The sequence below is a fragment of the Leucoraja erinacea genome, chromosome 2 (genome assembly GCF_028641065.1).
Source record: "Leucoraja erinacea ecotype New England chromosome 2, Leri_hhj_1, whole genome shotgun sequence".
Taxonomy (NCBI): Eukaryota; Metazoa; Chordata; class Chondrichthyes; order Rajiformes; family Rajidae; genus Leucoraja; species Leucoraja erinaceus.
Window position 1 is genome coordinate 81,507,063 of NC_073378.1, and position 25,624 is coordinate 81,532,686.

The 25,624-nt window shown below is 41.8% G+C and overlaps 1 protein-coding gene across 1 annotated transcript in view; it reads left to right on the forward strand.

Moving 5' to 3' along the window:
• Nucleotides 1-25,390, forward strand: part of bcl2b (BCL2 apoptosis regulator b) — a 122,705-nt gene extending 97,315 nt beyond the window's left edge. Inside the window, exon 2 of the mRNA XM_055659298.1 lies at nucleotides 23,226-25,390. Coding sequence (XP_055515273.1) covers nucleotides 23,226-23,360 — 135 coding nt within the window. The 3' untranslated portion in view covers nucleotides 23,361-25,390. The remainder of the gene's footprint in view (nucleotides 1-23,225) is intronic.
• Nucleotides 25,391-25,624: the final 234 nt, after the last annotated feature.

Sequence of the window (25,624 nt, forward strand, 5' to 3'; positions counted from 1 at the left end):
GGGTGGGGGTGGGGGGGGGGGGGGGGGGGGGGGGTGAAACATGTTTTCTTGTCTCTTGCTTTCGGGGGAATGCGACTTTTTCTTGTTGTATCCCCCTTCTCTGCCTCCGTCTGCGCTGAGGCCTAATGGCGGAGCTGGCGGTCTCCAACCTGCGACCGACCTCGAGGCTCCGGAGGCAGAGCCAGCCAGGACTTACAACGAGAGGCTGGCCGTCTTCGGGGCTGAGGCAGCGGTGGCCCGACTTGCTGATGCGGCGTTCCAGCTTTCGGCAGCAGCCCGGAGCTGAGACTGCGGGACTCGGAGCTGTTGCAGCGGGACTCGGAGCTGATGTAGCAGGACTCGGAGCTGTTGCAGCGGCCCGGGGCTGGGGCTGCGGGACTCGGAGCTGAGGCAGGAGCTGGGCTGCGGGACTCGGAGCTGTGGCTGTGGCGGGCCGACTCAGAGCGGAGACGGCGTTCTGGCATTCGGCAGCGGCGACATCACCACGGAGGTCCGCTGGACTGGAGAGCGGCATCTTTGGCCTGGATCGGTCGCCTCAGCGCAGACGGAGAACAAGGAGGGAAGAGACAGAGACTAAGACTTTTGCCTCCATCACAGTGAGGAGGTGCTTGGTGAACTCACTGTGGTGAATGTTAATTTGTGTTTATTGTATGTTTTGTTATTTATTGTTACTGTGTATGACTGCAGGCAACGTTATTTCGTTCAGACCAAAAGGTCTGAATGACAATAAAGGAATCAAATTCAAATTTACACAGAGAGTTGTGAGTCTGTGGAATTTTCTGCCTCAGAGGGTGGTGGAGGCCGTTTCTCTAGATACTTTCAAGAGAGAGCTAGATAGGGCTCTTAAAGATAGCGGAGTCAGGGGATATGGGGAGACGGCAGGAATGGGGTACTGATTGGGAATGATCAGCCATGATCATATTGAATGGCTGTGCTGGCTCGAAGGACCGAAAGGCCTACTCCTGCACCTATTGTCTATTGTCTATAAGAGAGATCAACGCATGAATTTGATGATGCCCTGTGCCATTTTTTTGTTGAATAACCGATTAACAATATTTCCTAAAGATTGTTGTGCATCAACATCAGAAATGCACAGAAGTTGGATTTTTTCCCCTCAATGCAACATGATTAAACCGTCAAATCAAACACTTGATTGAGTGCTCTCCATCACAAGTTGTCCTAGCAACACCAATATCATTTCTAAATTTGGTGTGCAGAATGCCATCTCTTTCCAAATAGTGCTGACAATGGGGAGATCCTCAGGATAGTAAAATACTTAGTCTTAGCCTATCCTCTCATCTGTACTATGGTCCCAATGCATCAATTTCCCCTTGCTGTCAGGCCACCTCTTCCCCTATTGAATCCTCACCCCTGTTTCCTCATCCTATCATCCTCATACCATCTTCTGGAATCTCTTTTCCCACACACATAAGCATAACATTCCAGCTTCACAATTACAACCCACATGCTCAATTGCAACTGAAAATTGATGTGGCGAGATAGGAATCAAAATAGTTGTTATCCCACTGTAGCTATGCCACCACAAAGCATTGTTCTGGGACACTGGCATTTCTAGGCCTATCTCGACTATTTCCTGCGTGTCTTTGTTCAGTTGTAGTTTTGTTCTGATGTGAATTTAGTCAGAGAACAAAATCAATATGGAGGTACCTGTGCTGTGGAATTTGCTTCCATTATTACAATGCTTTAAGTTCCTCTGCACAGGTTCCTATACTCTTTCCAGTGTCTGAGGAAGATCAACACTAGCCTTTATTAGATCCATTAATGCAAGATTACAATGATGCATGAATAGAATAATGAGGGTAGCACTATCAGAGATCTTCTACCGCTTGCAGACTTGGAACAATGAATTTGAGCCAGTCATTATTAGAATAGGAGTCAATCAATTAATAAATAATAATTCCACTCAAGTTTCAGCATTGACTGTTTTAGCGGAGTGTTACTGCTGATGGAAAATGTATTTTCAGTACAGCGGACCTATTTATTTCCATGTTTGTTCTATAAAACTTTAGCAAAAGTGAGGATTGTCTAGATTGGCAATGATTTATTACGCCGATGAATTGAGAAATAAAATCACAATTAGGAAGGAAGAGATTATGCATACAAAACGGTATTCCACAGCTTGAGCTCCAGAGACAATGATAGCCTTCAGTGTTTTAAATTTAACTGCCAATCATTGTGTTTTCTCTGTAAAGTGAATAATCCACAATTTAGTAACATGGGGAGTGATACCATCTTCATCCACAATAATCATGCATGAATTTATTCCAAAAAATCACAATGTGACTAAATTTAGACCAGTATTGTTTCCATGGGAGTCCAAGGTTGTGCACTCATTGCTAATTCAGGCTCAGTGCAGGGATTTCACTGAATGCAAATAGGAGTGAACAGCGTGTGACTCATAATATCCATTCCTTGCTTTCAATTCGAGTCTGCTTATTGACCTTCATAAATTGTTGAAATACATTTTGCTGTATTATGTGTATGTTTTTAAAAAAAAATCATCCAGCTCTTCACAAACATTTCTATTATATCTCTTCTAAAAAAAAAGTGAGTTGGGAAGAAGACTGAAATGCCGGACTTCTAGGGTAGTTATCTCTGGATTGCTTCCAGCACCTCGCGTTAGTGAGGCCAGGAACAGGGAGATAGCGAATCTGAATGTGTGTCTGAGGGGCTGGAGCAGGGAGCAAGGATTTAGATTGATACACCACTGGGATCTCTTCTGGGGTAGGGTAACCAGTATAAAAGGGACGAGTTACACCTTAACTGGAGGGGGACCGACATTCTAGCAGGCAGGTTTGCTGGGGTTACACGTGTGGGTTTAAACTAAATAGTGCGGGAGAGCGATTGACAAATTGGGAGTATAAAGATGGAGTTGAAGGGGAAGTGGCTACAGGAAAAATTACAAAAGATTCTCAAATTAATGGGAAGGAAAGCTCGAGAAGGGACAACAGAGTAAGGTCAGGGCCAATTGCAGTGCGAGGGGGGAAGTGAATCCGGAGGTCAAAGTACTGTATATTAATGCACGAAGTATAAGGAATAAAGTGGACGAGCTTGAGACTAAGTTAGAAACTGGCAAGTATGATGTTGTGGGAATTACTGAGACATGGCTGCAAGAGGGCCAGGGCTGGGAACTGAATATTCAAGGGTATACCTCCTATCGAAAAGACAGACAGGTGGGCAGAAGGGGTGGGGTTGCCCTGTTAGTGGGGAATGAAATTCAGTCCCTTGCAAGGGGTGACATTGAAACAGGAGATGTGGAGTCAGTATGGATAGAACTAAGGAATTGTAAGGGTAAAAAGACGCTAATGGGACTAATCTACAGGCCCCCAAACAGTAGCCTGGACATAGGGCACAAGTTGAATCAGGAGTTAAAATTGGCATGTAGTAAAAGTAATGCTGTGGTTGTTATGGGAGATTTCAACATGCAGGTAGACTGGAAAAATCAGGTTGGTACTGGACCCAAAGAAAGGGACTTTGTCGAGTGCCTTTGTGATGGATTCTTTGAACAGCTTGTATTGGAGCCTACCAGGGAGAAGGCAATTCTGGATCCAGTGTTATGTAATGAACCAGATTTGATAAAGGACCTCGAGGTTAATGAGCCATTAGGAGGCAGTGACCATAACATGGTCAGGTTTAATCTGCAATTGGAGATGGAGAAGGGTAGATCAGAGGTGTCAGTGTTGCAGTTGAATAAAGGGGACTATGGGGCCATGAGGGCGGAGCTGGCCAAAGTTGACTGGAAAGATACCCTAGCAGGAATGTTCATTGGAAAAAAAAAGGGTTTCTAGGAATAAGAAAGGTGCAGGATCAGTTCATTCCTAGGAAGAAGAAAGATTCCAAGGGGAGAAAGGTATGACCATGGCTGACAAGGGACGTCAGGGACAGTATAAAAATTAAAGCAAAGAAATACAACGCAACAAAGATGAGCGGGAAGCAAGAGATTGGGTGATGTTTAAAGAACAACAGAAGATAACTAAAAAGACAATATGGGGAGAAAAGATGAGATACGAAGGTAAGCTAACCAAGAATATAAAACATATAATAATAATAATAATAATAATAATAATAATAATAAAAAATTTTATTTGTGGGCGCCTTTCAAAAGTCTCAAGGACACCTTACATAAATTAACAAGAGTAAAAAAACATATAATTGGAATAAAATAAATAATAAAGACATCACCAATACACAAATTAAAGACAGAATTCGATCCAAAGACAAAAAAATCACAAACACAATGTGAAGAGAGAGCAGCGGCAGCTAAACCGCGCCAGCGTACACTCTCCCTTCCGACAGCCATCTTGGACACGGAATAAAATATTCACTTACACACAAAAATCATCACCCCACAATGGATACCACTGTGGGGGAAGGCACAATGTCCAGTCCCCATCCCCAGTTCTCCCAAAGTCAGGCCTATTGAGGCCTCCGCTATTGCCTCTACGGAGGCTCGATGTTCCTGGCCGATTCTGGCCGGGTGCTGTTGCCCCAGCGTTGGGAGAGTCCTCTCAGTGGCTGGGCCACCTGGAACGGCCGCTTCCTAACCGAAGGCTTCCGAAGCCGACAAGGCTTCTCCCAGGCTCCCGATGTTGAAGTCCGCTCCGCTCCGCAGACCCGCAGCCCGGAGGTGATGAACTCGGCGGTCATAGCTCACCGGAGCTCCAGTGCGGCGACCCAGGCAAGGCATCGCCTGCTCCGCTCCGCGATAGCACTCCAGCGCTGTGCCGCCACCGAAACGGAGGTGCTGGGCGGTCCCCGCCAGGAAACGGCGCTCCACGCCCGCTGGTAGGCCAGGAGGACGGGTCGACGGGGCAGCCCGGAGAAAAAGCTGCCTCACCGACCAGGTAGGGACCTAGAAATATAGTTACCCCCTTCCCCCAACATTAAAAAGTCTATTTCTCCCACAAACAAAGCACAGGACTCACTAAAACTACAAAAGAAAAGTGAATTAAACGGACGGCTGCTGGTTAGCAGCCGTTCCCCAAGATGGCTCCTCCCCACAGATGCCTCCTCGCCACTGTAAAAGTAAAAGCTTCTTTAGGTATGTGGAAGAAAAAATTAATTAGTCTGTATATGTTTTATTATTTATTATTTATTTATTTTTATGATATTGCCTGTTAGGAAAATTCATTTTGTTGTCTCTAATTGAGACAATGACAATAAATTTGAATACAATACAATACAATACAATTAAGACCAAAGTTGGAACCTTGAAGACCGAAAAAGGTGAATTTATTATGGGGAACAAGGAAATGGCAGATCAGTTGAACAAGTACTTTGGATCTGTCTTCACTAAGGAGGACACAAACAATCTTCCTGATATAGTAGTGGCCAGAGGATCTGGGGTGACAGAGGAACTGAAGGAAATCCACATTAGGCAGGAAATGGTGTTGGATAGACTGATGGGACTGAAGGTTGATAAATCCCCAGGGCCTGATGGTCTGCATCTCAGGGTACTTAAGGAAGTGGCCCTAGAAATCGTGGATGCATTGGTGTTAATTTTCCAATGTTTTATAGACTCAGGATCAGTTCCTGTGGATTGGAGGGTAGCTAATGTTATCCCACTTTTTAAGCAAGGTGGGAGAGAAAACAGGGAATTATAGACCAGTTAGTCTGACTTTGGTGGTGGGGAAGATGCTGGAGTCAATTATAAAAGATGAGATAGCCGCACATTTGGATAGCAGTAACAGGATCGGTCCGAGTCAGCATGGATTTACGATGGGAAAATCATGCTTGACTAATCTTCTGGAATTTTTTGAGGATGTAACTAGGAAAATGGACAAGGGAGAGCCAGTGGATGTGGTTTACCTAGACTTTCAGAAAGCATTTGATAAGGTCCCACATAGGAGATTAGTGGGCAAAACTAGGGCACATGGTATTGGGGGTAGAGTGCTGACATGGATAGAGAAGTGGTTGGCAGACAGGAAACAAAGAGTAGGGATTAATGGGTCCCTTTCAGAATGGCAGGCAGTGACTAGTGGGGTACCGCAAGGCTCTGTGCTGGGACTGCAGCTATTTACAATATACATCAATGATTTGGATGAAGGGATTCAAAGTAACATTAGCAAATTTGCAGATGACACAAAGCTGGGTGGCAGTGTGAACTGTGAGAAGGATGCTATGAGAATGCAGGGTGACTTGGACAGGTTGGGGGAGTGGGCAGATGCATGGCAGATGAAGTTTAATGCGGATAAATGAGGTTATCCACTTTGGTAGCAAAAACAGGAAGGCAGATTACTATCTAAATGGCGTCAAGTTGGGAAAAGAGGAAGTACAACGGGATCTGGGGATCCTTGTACATCAGTCTATGAAAGTAAGCATGCAGGTACAGCAGGCAGTGAAGAAAGCGAATGGCATGTTGGCCTTTATAGAAACATAGAAACATAGAAATTAGGTGCAGGAGTAGGCCATTCGGCCCTTCGAGCCTGCACCGCCATTCAATATGATCTTGGCTGATCATCCAACTCAGTATCCCGTACCTGCCTTCTCTCCATACCCCCTGATCCCCTTAGCCACAAGGGCTACATCTAACTCCCTCTGTGAAAAAAGTTCTTCTCATTTCGGTTTTAAAGGATTTCCCCCTTATCCTTAAGCTGTGACCCCATGTCCTGGACTTCCCCAACATCGGGAACAATCTTCCTGCATCTAGCCTGTCCAACCCCTTAAGAATTTTGTAAGTTTCTATAAGATCCCCTCTCAATCTCCTAAATTCTAGAGAGTATAAACCAAGTCTATCCAGCCTTTCTTCATAAGACAGTCCTGACATCCCAGGAATCAGTCTGGTGAACCGTCTCTGCACTCCCTCTATGGCAATAATGTCCTTCCTCAGATTTGGAGACCAAAAAACTGTACGCAATACTCCAGGTGTGGTCTCACCAAGACCCTGTACAACTGCAGTAGAACCTCCCTGCTCCTATACTCAAATCCTTTTGCAATGAAAGCTAACATACCATTCGCTTTCTTTACTGCCTGCTGCACCTGCATGCCTACCTTCAATGATTGGTGTACCATGACACCCAGGTCTCGCTGCATCTCCCCCTTTCCCAATCGGCCACCATTTAGATAATAGTCTGCTTTCCCGTTTTTGCCACCAAAATGGTTAACCTCACATTTATCCACATTATACTGCATCTGCCAAACATTTGCCCACTCACCCAGCCTATCCAAGTCACCTTGCAGTCTCCTAGCATCCTCCTCACACCTAACACTGCCCCCCAGCTTAGTGTCATCCGCAAACTTGGAGATATTGCCTTCAATTCCCTCATCCAGATCATTAATATATATTGTAAATAGCTGGGGTCCCAGCAATGAGCCTTGCGGTACCCCACTAGTCACTGCCTGCCATTGTGAAAAGGACGCGTTTACTCCTACTCATTGCTTCCTGTTTGCCAGCCAGTTCTCTATCCACATCAATACTGAACCCCCAATGCCGTGTGCTTTAAGTTTGTATACTAATCTCTTATGTGGGACCTTGTCGAAAGCCTTCTGGAAGTCCAGATACACCACATCCACTGGTTCTCCCTTATCCACGCTACTAGTTACATCCTCGAAAAATTCTATAAGATTCGTCAGACATGATTTACCTTTCGTAAATCCATGCTGACTTTGTCCAATGATTTCACCACTTTCCAAATGTGCTGCTATCCCATCTTTAATAACTGACTCTAGCAGTTTCCCCACTACCGATGTTAGACTAACTGGTCTGTAATTCCCCATTTTCTCTCTCCCTCCCTTCTTAAAAAGTGGGGTTACGTTTGCTACCCGCCAATCTTCAGGAACTACTCCAGAATCTAAAGAGTTTTGAAAGATTATTACTAATGCATCCACTATTTCTGGAGCTACTTCCTTAAGTACTCTGGGATGCAGCCTATCTGGCCCTGGGGATTTATCGGCCTTTAATCCATTCAATTTACCCAACACCACTTCCCGGCTAACCTGGATTTCACTTAATTCCTCCAACTCCTTTGACCCGCGGTCCCCTGCTATTTCCGGCAAATTATTTATGTCTTCCTTAGTGAAGACGGAACCAAAGTAGTTATTCAATTGGTCCGCCATATCCTTGTTCCCCATGATCAACTTACCTGTTTCTGACTGCAAGGGACCTACATTTGTTTTAACTAATCTCTTTCTTTTCACATATCTATAAAAACTTTTGCAGTCAGTTTTTATGTTCCCTGCCAGTTTTCTTTCATAATCTATTTTTCCTTTCCTAATTAAGCCCTTTGTCCTCCTCTGCTGGTCTTTGAATTTCTCCCAGTCCTCCGGTATGCTGCTTTTTCTGGCTAATTTGTACGCATTATCCTTTGCTTTGATACTATCCCTGATTTCCCTTGTTATCCATGGATGTACTACCTTCCCTGATTTATTCTTTTGCCAAACTGGGATGAACAATTTTTGTAGTTCATCCATGCAGTCTTTAAATGTCTTCCATTGCATATCCATAATAACAAGAGGAATCGAATAGAGGAGCAAAGAGGCCCTTCTGCAGTTGTACAGAGCCCTAGTGAGACCACACCTGGAGTATTGTGTGCAGTTTTGGTCCCCTAATTTGAGGAAGGACATTCTTGCTGTTGAGTGAGTGCAGCGTAGGTTTACAAGGTTAATTCCCGGGATGGCAGGACTGTCATATGCTGAGAGAATGGAGCAGCTGGGCTTGTACACTCTGGAGTTTATAAGGATGAGAGGGAATCTCATTGAAACATATAAGATTCTTATTCCCGATGTTGGGGGAGTCCAGAACCAGGGGCCACAGTTTAAGAATAAGGAGTAAACCATTTAGAACGTAGACGAGGAAACACCTTTTCTCACAGAGAGTGGTGATTCTGTGGAATTCTCTGCCTCAGAGGGCGGTGGAGGCAGGTTTTCTGGATGCTTTCAAGAGAGGGCTAGATAGGGCTCTTAAAAATAGCAAAATATGCAGAGAAGGCAGGAATGGGGTACTGATTGGGGATGACCAGCCATGATCACATTGGTGCTGGCTCAAAGGGCCGAATGGCCTACTCCTGCACCTATTGTCTATTATCTAATTCAGATTCTGTTGGAGATCTCAATCTGAGAAGCTGATAAAATTATTTCTGGCAAACTATAACATTCTGAAATGTTCTTTCTAAAATGAGCACTGAAATAATTATCTGAAAATATAAAGACGACCGATCTGCTTCTGGAACGAGCTGAATCCGCCATGTAACAAATTATGTACCCCCTCCCTCGCCCCCTGCTCGTTGTGTCTATACTGCTCCCTCGCCTGCACACAGACTCTGCCCCCACCCTCCTCCCCACTCTCTCTGTTCATGATGCTAAACATCTCTCATCATCTGCCTTCAAAGTCTCAGAATAAAAGGATGCTCCTTTTAGGAAGAAGATGAGGAGGAATTTCTTTAGTCAGAGGGTGGTGAATCTGTGGGATTATTTGCCAAAGAAGGATGTGGCCAGGTCAATGGATATTTTTAAGGCAGCGATAGGTAGATTCTTGATTAGTACGGGTGTCAGAGGTTATGGGGAGAAGGCAGGAGAATGGGGTTAAGAGAGGAAAATGGTCCACTATGATTGAATGGCGTAGTAGACTTGATGAGCCGAATGGCCTAATTCTGCTCCTATCACTTATGAACTTATGAATATTGTAAAGAGGCGGATTTGTACCCTTCACACACACATTCCTTGGTATGTTCTCCTTAAATAATAATATTTTCTTCTGTGTATTATAAAGCATCTTTGATTTTCCTTCAAATTGTATCCATTCTGTCTTCCCAATTTCCTTTATAATATGCTGTGTTTTCTATAATGTAGGTTATTCAGCATTAAGCTCGTGGTTCTCTCGTTTTCTGCCATCCTTTTTCTTTTCTAACCCACTTGGGACTGCTGTTTTTAGAACTTCATTTTGTTTCTAGTTGGGAGTATCTGCATCTGAGCTCTGTACCCTGAGTTGTCGTCCCTGTTTGAATTCCTCTATTGAATATAGCTTTGTAGAGTTGCTGCCTGGCAGCGTCAGAGACCCGGGTTCGATCATGACTACGGATGCTGTCTGTATGGAGATTGTATGTTCTCCCATGTGACTGTGGGTTTTCTTCAGGTGCTCCAGATTTCTCCCACATTCCAAGGACCTACAGTTTGTAGATTGATTGGCTTCAGTAAAATTGTAAGTTGTCCCTCGTGTGTAGTATAGCGTTCATGTATGGCGATTGTTGCCCGGCGCTGACTCAGTGGGCCGAAGGGCTTGTTTCCACGCTGTACCTCTAATCTAAACTATATTGTAAGATCTGTAATTAGTACACATTGGTACACTTTTACCAGTTGAAATTCATGAAATCATCATGAAATTGATTTTGTAAATTTCTCTTGGCAGAGTTATTTGGAAAGAAGTATGTTGATTATGTTTACTTTTACATAATAGTTTAGCTTAAATTAAAATTAAACAGTGTTTGCCTCTTGATTGCTTGCATGTCTAGTATACCACCCTTTTGGATTTGATATCACAATGTCTTAATTGACCAAAGTGATTTTAGTTACAGTTGTTACTAAAGCTAGAGTAATTTGCTTGCTGCCCTGTAACCTAAAAAAAAAGTATTATTTGAAGAAGAATTATAGATGATCTTTATTGAAACCAATGAGATTCCCAGAGGGTTAGACAGCATAGATGTCATGATGTTACCAATAATCAGAGAATTTCAAATAAGGGGTGGCCATTTAAAACTGAGGTGCATAGGAATTTGTTCTCACAGAGTATGGTGAATCCTTGGAATTCCACCCCCTGGCAGTTTGCAGAGGTTGGATCATTGGAGATATAAAGAGGAGGTAGATAATTGTTTTTTTTAATTGTTGAATTTAAGGGTATGAGGAACTGTCACAGAAGAGTATCCAATACCTAGGTCAAAACCGACAAGATTGTATTGATTGGTAGAGCAGGCTTGAGAGACCAGATAGCTTACTCCTGCTCCTATTTTGTGTGCTGATGTTGAAATCTATAGCGTGGATGCCGAATGAAGACAGTCATGTTGGTTGCATCATTGCCCACACAATTATTAAGATTCACTATCGAACTCCAGATTGAAAGATACTTATATAAGGTGCATTAGAATGCAGCCCAGCAAATTTTTAATTTTTAATCTTTCTTGGTGTTCACTTGGAAGAGATCTTTAGTTTAGTTTAAGAGAGCATCAAAGTTTAGTTTAAGAGAGGAACTATCCTTTCAAGATAAAGCGTGAACACATTCTCAGTTGTCCTTTTAATAATGATAAATGTAATGTAAATGAAAGCCTTTTCAATTAATGAGACTTGCATTGTTAATATATTTTCTATTGGGAAGATACTTTGGGTCCATCAAGTAGAAAAGATGTTCTGTTCTGCTAACAACATGATAATTTATCAGTTGCTGATAATGTTCTTGCCTTTGATTTTCCCTTTACTGAAGTAGCTTAAAGATAGATAAAGACTGAAATAAAACCATGAATCAAAACAGGTTGAATTCATGTAGTGACTGGATTTTAAGCTTTCCTGGATAACTTTATGACATTCCATTCTAGTTTCAACTCCATTTCAAATAGACTAACCTTTCATCCAGATTATACGAGATGTTTGCTCCATATTTCAAAGTTGTTTGATTATGTAGCAATGCTGAAGTCTGATTTATTAGTATTTTTTCAAAAACTAGGCTGATGAAGAAGAGTTGGTTATTTAATTACATCATACATGGATAGAGCACTTCCTTTTTTGGACATCTTCCTGGAGCTCTGCTTTGTCACTTTGCCATGTTTTGGTTATTGGTTCTAGCATTGTTAGTTGCAGCATTCCTTTCTGTGCTTGCAATGTTGATAGTATCCATAGTATTCAGTAACCAAATGATGCCAGGAAGTTATTAAAGGGAAGTGACCATGGCGTTCTTAAAGTCCATATGCCCCACTTATGCGTTTCAACAGAGGAAGGCAAAATGTATTTTCATATCTAATGCCAAAGTTTTCCATGCGACATTCCACGTATCAGATTGCTTCTTTATCTGTTAGAAGAAGCAAAAATAGTTGCCTATAAATGAGATCTATGTGATTGAGGTCTGTTTTGTTCCTAAGCTTCCGTTCAGCCCCTATCAGCAAAGAGGACCTTATTAATCATTGCTCAGTGGGCAGTAATAAAGATATCCTTGTAGGATTCTTTGCCGGGCTTCACCCACTTTTTTTCCCCGGAGCATTAATTGATCTCCATCTTAGCTGATTTTTGGCAACTTTGTGTTTTCAGGAATTGTGTGAACCTAACCAATGCACAGTCGTGTAGGGTGTTTTTGGGTAGGAAAGTCACCAATGAAATGTATCAATGATTTTCTAAATGTAATGAATATGCAGGACGTTGTAAAAATGTGCAAATAAATGTATTTGTGGCCACATGCATGAGAACACCAATAAGCTCGCCCATTATCCTTTAACAACAAAAAAGATAACAAGAGAACTTCACAAAGGAGTAACTAGAATCCAAGAGAATGCAGATATCATGAAATGCCATCAAAATTGTGATCAAATATGGATTTTGAGGAGTATTGCAGCGAAGAAGTAAAAAGATCTAAGATTGGATATCCTGGCAAGAATGACCATGAATGAGGTAACAGAGGTACACCGGTCGATTTCTTTAGCCAATACACAGAGAATAGGCCTAGACTCGATAGGGTTTAGAAGAATGAGAATAAAACAAATGTTTCAAAAAGAGATTGATTGGATGAACACAGCAGAGCTGTTTCACTAATTGTAGAGTGAAAAACTTGGAATATTGGACAAGAAATTAATGTTCGATGGAAAGTCGCATTCAAAATGGCACAGTGCATATGTTGTGCACAGCTGGGTGTTTGGGGTGCTCTTGGAAATATGCATCAACAGCAGTGTGAGGAATTCCTCCTGAATGCACAATGACATGGTTTTTTTTAATTACCTGATGTATAGTTCAAAACCACCTTTTCATATCAGGGAAGGATCTCACGATGCAGTGGTGTATCAATACAGATCCTGCGCTCCAGCCTGAGATGGAATTGCATGGCTCAGCTTTTAATCTTTGGACTAATTTAACACTCATCTTCTAATCACTGAATATCCCCTTGGTTATTTTTCTCTTTGCTTTTAAAGCCAGTTCTGAACATCTCCACCAGCAATAACTGATGACCTTTCAGGAATATGTACATTAAATATTAACAATCTTTAACAAAATAAAATCTACCTGGTGTATATTTAGTTTAGTTTAGAGATACAGTGTGGAAACAGGTCCTTCGGCCCATCGAGTCTGTGCCAAAAAGCGATCCCCACACACTTACACTATCCCATCTATCTATATTACTAAAACTCTGATCTTGACCGCTTTTGGCCCACTGTGCTGCGATTTGCGAGAGAACGCCGCCACCTACGGCCGTCATCTTTAGCCACCTCGCTCAGAGACCCCCCCTCTGCCTTCCGGGACCGGAGGATTTTTCCCATTGATGAAGAGATATTAATCAGAGAGATATTAATGTTTTTTTTAAAATCGCCATTCTCTCTGCTGCTGGCGGCAGGGGGGAGGGATTATAAAACCCAGAAGTGTAGTCCCTCACTCAGTCTCTGCCAGACCCAGGAAGCGAGAGGGTCGTGGCTCTCTGAGCTGCGAATAACACTGAACGCACGTCTACTCGACGGTGAGTCCCCTCGATGCGGCTGTAAAGTGGCTGCTGCCCAATTGTTTGCCTCCCCTTTTTAAAAGATTTGTGTTCACAAAATGAATTTTGGTTGTCAGGTGGCTGCTGCCCAATTGTTTGCCTCGCCTTTTTAACAAGTTTGTGTTCACAAAATGAATTTTGGTTGTCAGGTGGCTGCTGCCCAATTGTTTGCCTCACCTTTTTAAAAGATTTGTGTTCACAAAATGAATTTTGGTTGTCAGGTGGCTGCTGCCCAATTGTTTGCCTCGCCTTTTTAACAAGTTTGTGTTCACAAAATGAATTTTGGTTGTCAGGTGGCTGCTGCCCAATTGTTGGCCTTGGCTTGGCCCTCCCGTGTGATGCTGGGACCCAACGGGTCCCACTTAGTCTAGTACATACTAGGAACTATTCACAATTGTGCCAAACTAATTAACCTACAAATCTGTGCATCTTTGGAGTGTGGGAGGAAACCGGAGATCCCTGAGAAAACCCACGTAGGTCACGGGGAGAACGTACAAACTCCATACAGGCAGCACCCATAGTCAGGATCGAACATGAGTTTCTGGCGCTGTAAGGCGGCAACTCTACCGCCGCGCCACCGTGCACCTTTCATATTTTCTGCGAGTAAATATGCTCTCACTTCCTTTGTCTATCACCAACCTCTTCTTCTCCAAAAATAATTAAATATGTTGTCTCCCAAATCCATTCTTAAATGACATGCATTTCCTACATATAAACAAAAAGCAAGACCGAAGTGATGGCTGCCTCAGTTTTATCCAGAATTCCTTTCATAGCATGCTCAGCTATCCCACTGCTTCCAGCAGCTGATCTATTTTCAAAATTTCCAGCTATGTCAGCTAAGGAATAAGTTTCTTTTAAGTTGAGCCCTAAAATAATGCAAAGATACTGTTCACCTTGAGTTGCAGTATCCTGAACCAATGACAATTAAGTTAAGATGCGAGTCATGATGATGGGTGAGTTAAAGGTGATGTTACTTCCAGGAAAATGCTACCTTTGTGGCTGTCCCTGGTGGTTAGCAACTTGGGGTGCGAACCCTCGGATCTGGGGGTTGGATCATGTGACTTGGTATGGTGTGAAGAACGGGTCACGGATCCCCCCTGGGTTATAAATACTGTTGGTAATGCCCTTGCCCCTTGGTGTGGTTCTGAAAGCTGTTTTGTGTGAACTTAATAAAATCACTTTGTTTGACAACACGTGTCTCGCTTTCCTGGTGACCGCGATGGTCCAAAATAGTCATTTTGTGTTGCAAAAATGGACGCCGCCGACGCTCAACCCGCCGTTGCCGCCGATCCAGCCCAACAAAACGCTGTCGCACTTAAGCTACCGCTTTTCAGGACCTCGCAGCCCCGGGTGTGGTTCCAGCAGGCTGAGGTCCAGTTCCACATCTGCCGAATCACAGCCGCCAACACCCGCTACTATTACATGGTCGACGCGCACGATCAGGAGACCGTCGGTTGCTTGGTTCCTCACCTGAGCCACCGGAGGCTGATAAGTATGAGGGCCTCAAAGTGCTGCTTCTTCGCACCACATGGGCGGGCTCAGCGACCGCAAGCCATCGGTCCTCATGAGCGAAATGCTCACGCTGATGGATGGCCACTGGCCCTATCTGCTCTTTGACATCCGCCTGCTGCTCTCAGGTGAGAGCTTCGACGAACCGACAGCTAGCACAACGTGCCGGCGCGCTGCGGCTGTCCAAGCAGCAGGGCGGCGGTTTGCTCGACCGGGTGTCGACAGCGCCCTGGAAAACACAGCGATCAGAGGCCACGCCCACGTGGGCAGAGCTGAATATCCCGCTCCAGGAGACGCCGGTAAGAGGAAGTGGTGCTTCTACCACCAACGCTGGGGTTCCGCAGCCCCCAATGCCGCTCACTCTACTTTTTTCCGGGAAATGCCGGGGCTAGGCGCCAGTAAGCACCTCGGCGGTCAGCCAGATACACCGCCTATACGCATGGGACCGGCACTCAGGACGACGATTCCTGGTGGACACAGGAGCGAAAGTCAGCATTTTGCCCCCATCGGGGGTGGACACGCATTCGGAGAAGCGAGGGCCTTCGTTAACTGCCGCGAATGGCAGCACCATATGGACTTACGGCGTCCGCACGATCCCGCTCATCTTTGGCACTTGCCATTTCACCTGGCCATTCACCATTGCCGAAATGTCCCAGTCATTGCTGGGCGCCAATTTCCTGCGGGCTCAATCACTGTTAGTCGATGTGAGGGGCCAACACCTCGTTCGTCTTCCCTTTCGGGCCGTGCCTCTGGTTCTGGGGAGGGGTCCTGTGGCGGTCCCTGGTGGTTAGCCACTCGTGGTGCGAACCCTCGGCCCTGGGGATTGGGTTATGTGACTTGGTATGACAAATAGAGCGGGTCACGGGTCCTCCCTGGGGTATAAATAGTGTTGGTAACGCCCTTGCCCTTTGTTGTGGTTCTGAGAGCTGTTTTGTGTGAACTTAATAAAATCACTGTTTGGCAACACGCGTCTCGCTATACCTTTGCCTTTCTGGCAAGTTCAGCACCAGGAATTGTGAGGGAGTTTGGAAAAGGTTCAAAACTGAATGAATATGTTTTCTCCCTTCCAAAACCTTATTAGAAAATGTTAGACCACTGCCAAACATTTCATTTAAAAAAATCTGCCTGAAATTACAATGTTATTTCAATTTTGTACTAATAACCTGCAAAATTCAGTTTCTTGAAGCGACATGCACAACCCTAATCCTACCACAGAAGTGGAACACTATGCACCTCTTGCACCACCAAGGACTTGTTCACTAATTGTGTTTTGCACTAATCTCTTGTTTTTTAGCTGTCACTGTCTTGTAGAATTTATGTGTAATTTACATATAATTTATGTTTTGTGTATTGTCCCTGTCTGTTCCTGCGATGCTGCTGCAAGCATGATTTTCTTATTTTTGTACCTGCACTGTACGTTTGCATATCACAAAAAATCTACTTGACTCCAAGCTTCACTGTGCAAACACAAACCTTTAAAATAAGGAGCTGTTAACTGATTTGGCTAGTTAGTGAGCAAATGCATGTGATTTGCTCTGTCTAAAACTAATAACGTGTTTCTGGTGATGCTGTTTGTTTGAGAGTGTAGGGCATCAATTAGTACAAGGTTACCTTTTATCTCTGAAGTGAACCTGAATTTTTGCTCTGTTTTGTTTGCATAATTGAAACTGTTTGTTTTTAAACAATAGTATAACAGTAATAATTATAGTGCTGGTTAGGATGTATTGTTAGGACAAATCGGTGACCCTGATGTAAATAATTTGTTAAGAGTATACAACAAAAATATGTTCCTGTTTTTTTTTGTGCTTGAATGTACTATTATACTGTTAACCCTCTGCATGACTTTTCCTTCCCAATTCAATAATCATTCACAAACCTACCACTCTCCAGTGTCTCTGGGCATCTCCATTTGAGCCACATGCCTAAATTTCTCATTTTTCAATTATGCGTTAATAACAGCAAAAAAACGTATACATAAATTTTGGTAAAATGCTAATATACCAACATTTAAAACGTGGATCAGTAATATGCTGGACACAGCACATTTGGAAGAAATGAGACTCCTCCTAATAGACAAACAAGACCTATTTTTAAGGAGTTGGTCCCCATTTATTGATTTCTTGGATTCATGTGGTGACATACTATTATGAAAACCAACAGTTTCAGGTATGGGTGAAAGATGATTTAGAATATTTAAAAAAACATCTCACTGTGGCAATGGAATAATCGCCCTCCTGCTTTCCTTCTTCACTTATTCCTTCTCTTTCACTTTTTCTTTATTGGTTTTTCACCCACGCTCACTAATCTATTCTTCACTTTTCACAACCTCTTTTTCTTCTCTCCTTTCTCACTTCTCTCTTTAAAAAAAAAAGGGAAGTTGTACAGAGAATGTAAAATGTTAACATCGTTTTTGTACCAATGCATTGTACTCACATCTAATAAATAAAATATTAAAAAAAAACAAAAAAAAAACCCTCTGCATGACTTTTCCTTCCCAATTCTATAATCATTCACAAACCTACCACTCTCCAGTGTCTCTGGGCTCCTCCATTTGAGCCACATGCCTAAATTTCAGAACTCCATTTTCCCAGAGTCGTCTTTAGATACCCAAGTCTTGCTGCAGAGTTTCTCCCCAGCTGTTATCAGGCAACCGAACCATCCTAACAACAACTAGAGGCAGCACCTCATTGGAGACTCTCGGACTAACTCTGATCACACTTTGTTTATCTTGCTCTAAACATTATTCACGATATTCCCTTTATCATGTATCTGTACACTGTGGATTACTCGATTGTAATCATGTTATGTCTTTTCACCGTCGTCAGGTTAGCGAGCAACAAAAGCTTTTCACTGTACCTCGATGCATGTGACACTAAACTAAACTAACGGCAAAACCATGTGTAGGCGATGTTTCGGGTCAGGATCCTTCTTCAGGCTGTAGAATGGTTTTGACTCAATGTCACATATAGGTTCTCCAAAGATGCTGCCTGACTCGCTGGATTCCTCCAGCACTTTGTGTTATTTAAAAAAAAAACAGAATCTGCAGTTCCTTGTGCGCCAAAACCTCATGGCCCCGTTATCTCTCATCCTTGGGATGAATTCAGTTGGGTTTGATCAAATTTCCTAAAATCTCTTTGTGACTGAGTCTTCAATTCTGTTTGACTATTGCTTCTGTGATGGTCCTTCAGGTACTGTGTGAAATGTAAATTGGTGTAGGTTCTGCATTTCCATGATCCTATGGTTCATAATCTGGTTTTGTATTCAGAGTTCAGTGAGTTGATGCTAATTAATGCAGATGAGATGATTCCAGTTGACGTGCATCTGATTTTTGAGGCCTCGTTTGCAACTTTGGCTGTATTTTTAATCTAGCAACATTGTAGTGAAGTCATAATGGGAGATCCTATGTAGTTATTTCAAGGGACAAAATACAAATAATAGACTGAGCAGAAAGGGGTCTTCACATTTAAAAAAAAAGAGAAAAGGGAGGCTTTGACCAGGAGAGGTCAGCCATGGATTCGCGAGAGCGAAGGGGGAGGAGTTCCCCAGCAGCTGACAGATCGTCCTGTATCTAATATCTGCACAAGATTGAGAAAGGTTTAACATTCCTTTCAACCCTACCACACAATAACACGTGCACAGTTGACGTAGTAAATGCTGCCTGGAATTCTAAATTAAATTCACATGCCGCAAATGTTCCTCAGTTTCTGCCTGCCCCTCCTCAGTTTCTGCCTGCCCAAACACAGTGTTTGAAAATTTAAATATTTAAGTTTGAAAAAAAAAGACATAACCACCGACCTTTATGCTTGGGTTACCCAGTCTCCCATTACAGCTTGAGCAACAAGGAATCTGCTCAAGAAACTCAGCAAGTTGAGAAGCACGTATGGATGGAAAGGAATGGCCAGTTTCAGATTGCACCCTTTCATACCTTTCCACCAACAAATGCTGCTCAACCATCTGACTTCCTCCACATTGTTTAAGAAGGAACTGCTGATGCTCGAAAATCAAAGGTAGACAAATATGCAGGAGAAACCTAGCAGGTGAGGCAGCATCTATGGAGCGAAGGAAATAGGCAACGTTTCAGGCCGAGACCCTTCTTCAGACATTTTTCAGACAGTCTTCTACATTTTTAGTTGCTCCACATTCCAGTATTTGCAATCTCTAGTTTGTTCCCATTAAAACCATCCAGGAAAACTATTTTAAAAACAATGCTAGATGAATTTCTCTGAAAGTTTGGGCTCAGTGTTTGGAATTAGAAGCATGTGGGATGACCCTACCAGTTGTAGGTAGAGTTTGTTCAAAGCATGTAAACAATGGGGCATTCCCATTCATTAAATGGAACCCTCGCTCTGCTTCATTCAACACAATGCAGAAAGGATATCCTGTTGAACCAATAGAGATAACCGTAGAAGTACAGTCACTTCCTGACCAGCCGTTCAACACTTATATTCACCAGGAAGCTCTTACTTCCTTTTTGTTTCACTTTACCCGCCTACAGTGCTAATAGTTTGCTAATAATACAACAGGGCATTCAGTTACTGAATGAAATCTCCTGAAATATGTTACTCATTAACAGGTACACTGTTGATTTTGATTACAGTCATTTTTCCACTGAGCTGATTTTCATAAAAATCTAAGAATGAAAGGGACTATGTGATGTTAACCCCACCCCCAATATGCAGCAACGTTCACCCCACCAGCTGGCCTACACCCCAATGCTGGCCTTTTTTAAATATAAAATTGGGAACATTATGCTTCCCTACTTTTCATTTTTTATATTAGATAGATTGAAGTGTCATATTTATTCCATCTGGTGAATACTTGTTTTCTAATTGTAGTGGAGAGGAATAGGGAGAGTAGATAAGATGACTTTTCTCAGTTTCCCAGTTTCTTTTCGCAGTTTTAAGCAATGTCCCCTAGATCTGATGCTGCCTCAACCCATCTGCTCACAAAACCTTGAGTTGTACTTTTGGCCACTCCAGATTTGCTTATTCCAGTATTACCAAACCTTCCACTGCAGACGCCTCCAAATCTGAAACTTCTTCTTAGCAACCTAACTCACAATAAGAACCATTCACAAACCATAGCAATGCTTGGTAATCGTCTTGGGCTTTTGGTCTGTCAGTGCGCCTGATACATGTTCATTTTCAGCATTCAGATGATTGATTCCAAATCCATTACAAGCCTCTTTCCTCCTCCTTTCTCCATAACTTCCTCCAGTCCTATGACCCTTGAATAAATCCTGTTTCCTCATCCAATAATTGATTCCATTGGCTTCAGCCATCCAATCACCCCCACTCTTGCATCTGAATTATCTGTGGTCTTCTCCAAAGGCTAATCCTCCGGATACTGGTCCTTCAATCTCTTTGTGGTTTGAAGCCAAATTTTGTCTGATAACCAAAACATTTGCATCTCAATGTTAATTCTTGTTGTGATTAGCTACGGTTTACGTACAGTGAAAAGCTTTTGTTTACATGTTATTGAATCAAAGCAAATAATAGTATAGGTAGACACAAAATGCTGGCATAACCCTTCTAAGGGTCTCGACCCAAAACCTCACCCATTCCTTCTCTCCAGAAATGCTGTCTGTCCCGCTGAGTTACTCCAGCATTTTGTGTCTACCTTCGATTTAAACCACCTTCGATTTAACCCAGCATCTGCAGTTCTTTCCTACAGATAATACTATAAATGAATACAATCAAGCATAAGTATAAATGGTAGAGTGAAAAGATTGATACACGAGTGCAGAATATGGTTCTCGGCATTGTAACATAACCATTCCAGTCAAAATGTACAATGTCAACAATGAGGTAAGTTGGTGAATCGGGACTATACACTTGCTTATAGAAGGACCATTCAGAGTTCTGATAACAGGGGGGAAGAAGCTGTTCCTGATTGTGATGTTACTCTCTTTCAAACTTCTGCCCTCGCAGAAGAAGGAGGACGGACTGGGCTGGGAAAGGAACTTGATTATGTTGGCTGCTTTCCTGGGGCAATGTGAAGTGTAGATGTAGTCAAAGACGGGAGGCTGGTCTGAGTGATGGACTGAGCTACATCCACAACTCCTTGAGATCTTGGGTAAGGTTGTTCCCAAACTAAGCTGTGATACAATCCCACAGTTTGTAAGTCATTGGAGACGTGCTGAATTTCCTCAGTTTCCCAAAGAAAGAGAGGTGTTGGTGTGCTTTTATTGGTTGTCACTTCGATGTAGTTGGTTCAATGCAGATTGTTAGTAATATTTACGCCAAGGAACTTAGAGCTCAGAAACATTTCCACTTTGGTACCATTGATGTACTCCACCATGTTTCCTGAAGTCCATGACTAGCTAGTTAACAATGGAGGGAATGTGGAAAATTGAACCTTATTTCCACAATTTAAATTTTATTTTTAATTTTTTTTTTTTTTTACTGTCTGTTTGTGAAGGACCTTGACATTTCCATGAGGATTAGGAATTGCCATAGAGATGCATGCACAACATTATTTTATTAAAGTGCAATGATGAATAAATCATTCCTGGGTCTAACAGATTCTGGATTTGGATATTTGGATGGTAGGCTCTTGGTTGTCATTGATTTAATTTTAAAGATGTAGTTGGTGGAAAGATTAAACATGCAATTGCCTGGTGTTTTGCACACCTTCGAGACTTTTAAATAGCATAATAATCCAGTGAATGAGCGTTGAAGTGCAATTAATCATTAATGGCGCAGATATTTCTGTTAGTAGTCCTGCTCTTTGGTGTCTTCTGCAATAGGTATGTTTCTCCATGTCCTTGGGACTGGATTCATGCCTGGCACAGTCTCCCTTCTTGGCATCGAAATGTACAACCTAGTTGGTGTTCAACCTTGGTGAGACTGGTGCTGGTCCTTCTTTCCGCTAAACGTGCGTTTGTTTGTTTTATCAATGTGTTAATAAAATAAATCATATAATTTTAAGATCCTTGTTTTCTGTACCATATTTTATAGATCCTATTCACTAAAAACAAGGAAGAGGGGAAACTTGTTGAAACATTTTGGTATCATGAGATGAAATAATATTGAATTGATAATTTGATGCGGCTGTTGTTTTATCATGAATCCCCAATGCCCTCTGCTGGTTTTAAAGTTTCCTGCAAATGAACTTTATGTTTAACTTACTTCTGAAACCAAGAACAACACATGAGAACAGTTCTCTGTTCTTGCCTTGCTTGTCTTTACTAGAATAGACTGATACCATCATTCTTCATGACAAATAAAATCTGTACCAATATTAATGCATTTTAATATACCTTTTTCGAATGCTCTGTAGATATGTTATGCTGCATAACTGTGCTTATTGTCCATTTCTAGTTTTTCTGCTATTATTATAGATTTGTAAAACTAGCAACTAGATCATCTCATTGATAACTATTAGTCAGTCGTATTTTGTTGGTGGTCAGTTCAGCTTGGGATTGAGTGAACTAGTTGGTAACTTAAACCCATGTTCATCCTCTACAAACCTCCTCCCCCAACACTTTCATTCCCTACTCTTCCTCCATGCCACACATGGACTCGCATATCTTTCCCCATCCCTTTTGACTACATTCCTTCTTCACAATTTGCAACTCCTCACTTTCTGTCTTTTTATCTCTGGCCTTTGTCCAACCATCTACCTGTCAAAGGTTCTTGCCCCTCCTCTCTTCCCATTTTCTATCCTCCATTAGAATGTCTGAAGGATCCCAATCCAAAACGTCACCTATCCCATGCTCTCCAGAGATGCTGCTTGACCCGCTGATGTACTCCGACACTTTGTGTCTTTAGTTGGATATTGATATTAGTATAGCACCCTTCATAATCTGGATGTAATCTAATGCACTCTACGCCACCACTTCATATTCTGTGGGCTAGGTTTTGGCACAAAAACTTAGAATGAACTCTGGCTGTGCCAATTTTATCCCCGATGCAAGAAATTGTGTTGGCATTCAACAGCTGCACTGGTTTTAATCAACTGCATTACATTTCATCGTAAAATTGAAACGTTTTTTCACTAATTTTCCGCTAATTTTCTTCTATTTCATTTTTTGCAGGATGCCTTTGTGGAACTTTATGGAAACAATGTGCAACCTCTTTTCAACATTCCATGGCCTTCCCCGAGGACAGTTTTGGGCATTGCTGCTGTGGGCGCTTGTATAACCTTTGCTTATCTAGCCCACCAGTATTAATCATTATTATTCAAGAGGTTATTTTTAAGTAGGGCTTCTTGTCAGACTATATTCATGTTAAAGACAAATTGTTTTATCTACTGGAATCCAATTATCATTCTTTTTGACACATTAACGTTCTTGTATTTATAATCATGGCAGTTTTTCAGGTATGTCTTTAGTTTTAATCGAGGTTGTGGTGTTTGGGATGGGTTTATTCATGAAAATGTTAATGTGAAGCAAATGCTAGATATGCATTGAACCACAGGTTGGACTCCCACAGGCTAGTTGGAATTTACATTTCATTGTAGTTTGTAAAGGACTTGACTAAGCAGTTTGGATGGCAGGAAAACGTGAATCAAGAACTGATTTTGGTTCTGTTTGCAATGGTGTTGTGACTAATTATGATGCAAAGTTAAACACAACATTAATTGTGTTGATAAGGATTGCCCAATAACCTATTAGTTGATGTTGAGAATGGTGCAAGTTGCTATGTTAACCAAAACTCCTAATGAAGGTGAAATTCAATGCTTTAAAAAAAAAAACATGAACATATCCCTCTCCCCTAACTCTTAGTCTGAAGAAGGGTCTCGACATGAAACATCACCTATTTCATTTCTCCAGAGATGCTACCTGACCTGCTGAGTTACTCCAGCATTTTGTGTCTATCTTTGGTGTAAACCAGCATCTGCAGTTATTTCCTAACCATGAAAGTATCTCCTGACCTCCAAGATTTAATATTATACATTGTACAAGTACCTACAATGCTTGGAAATAATTAGTTCTGTTAGAAATATTTTAATCGTGTCACTAAATAGCATGGGCATTACATGAGTTCTTCATCTACAGAATAGAAATGTGATATTCTGATTGTATTTCAAGTTATTTGTGATTGAAATGGTCCTCATGACTATAATGAACAGTTCAAGAAGAAAATGGGAACGGGAAGGGGTAAGAGAGAAGCACTTTTACCAGTTTTCCAAACAAAACACAAAATAAGATTAATAGATGATATCGCTATCTATAGGCATTGGGTTTTTTTTTTTTAAATAACTAAAATTTACAATGCAAACCATACAATTTTCTCCAGTATCTGATTTGGAATGTCATTTTTGTAAAGTTTTCTGATTCAATGTGAAGAACATATTTAATGAGCATTAGATGTCAACACAAAATTTTATTATGGTATTTTAACCTTGGATGCTGTTGTATGAACTTATTTTTTTTAGAAAGTCCACTCAATTTCCTTTTAAACTTTAACTTAAAAAATATTTGTGTTTTTATTTAAGGATTACAATTGTTATAAACAGGCTGCTAATAGGTAAGCTTCAAAGAATTGTTAACCATTTCTAAGTGGAATTAATACCAAAAGGTGATTCTGAAAGAGTTAGAAGTTAAGATACTGTTAACTTTGGAAAATGCAGCTAACTGTGACCCTATTGACTATGCTGGAGATTTTGCAAAGTTCTGCTCACCATTGAAATGTTAAACATTCTCTCTCCTTGAAGATACCATAGTGGAAGGTTGTGATTTTAGCTAATTGAAAATGCTGCACCAGCAAACTATAACGGATTTGTATTTTTTTATACACTTTTGAATGGAGATTGATTTTAAGCACTGTTGGGAATGTCACCATTCATTGCAGCGAAAACTACACCTTCAGAAATTTGAGAACTTGCCTTGTGCTCTGATGCTTTGCAACTGGAGAGCTTTACCACCTTACTCCGAAACACCCGAAGAATATGGAAGTTATGGTCATTAAGGATTACCAAATCCGAGAAGAAAAAAGCAAGCTCAATTTGCAGTAGTGCTCTGTCAACTCACAAAAACCATCTTCAACCAACCAGCATTGAATAAGACGAAGTGAATGTAGCGTGAAGGGAAGAGCCGAACTGAAAAGATCTTTAAGCTAACAGTATTGTAATTGTATATGGAGTGATTACAAAGGCCTGTCAGGAATATTAAGTATGTTTTGGCAAGCATTCAAGCATTTTATGTTGGTGATCATTTTTTTAATCATTAAACATTCTATAGTTTGCATATTTTAATAACGGGATGGATGCTATATTGGCATTAGGAAACTATGCTTTACTATTGGGTGTAACATTTTCTGTGACTTACTGTCACCGATGTATATATTTTTTACATACTTTTATGTTATTGTACTCTCTGCTATGTGCAATTTGTCACTATGGTGAGCTCTGATTTTGTAGAAGTGCAAATCTGGGCACGTTTTCAGGGGAAATATGCTTTAAAAAATACATAGTTTAATTGTGAAGGCACGT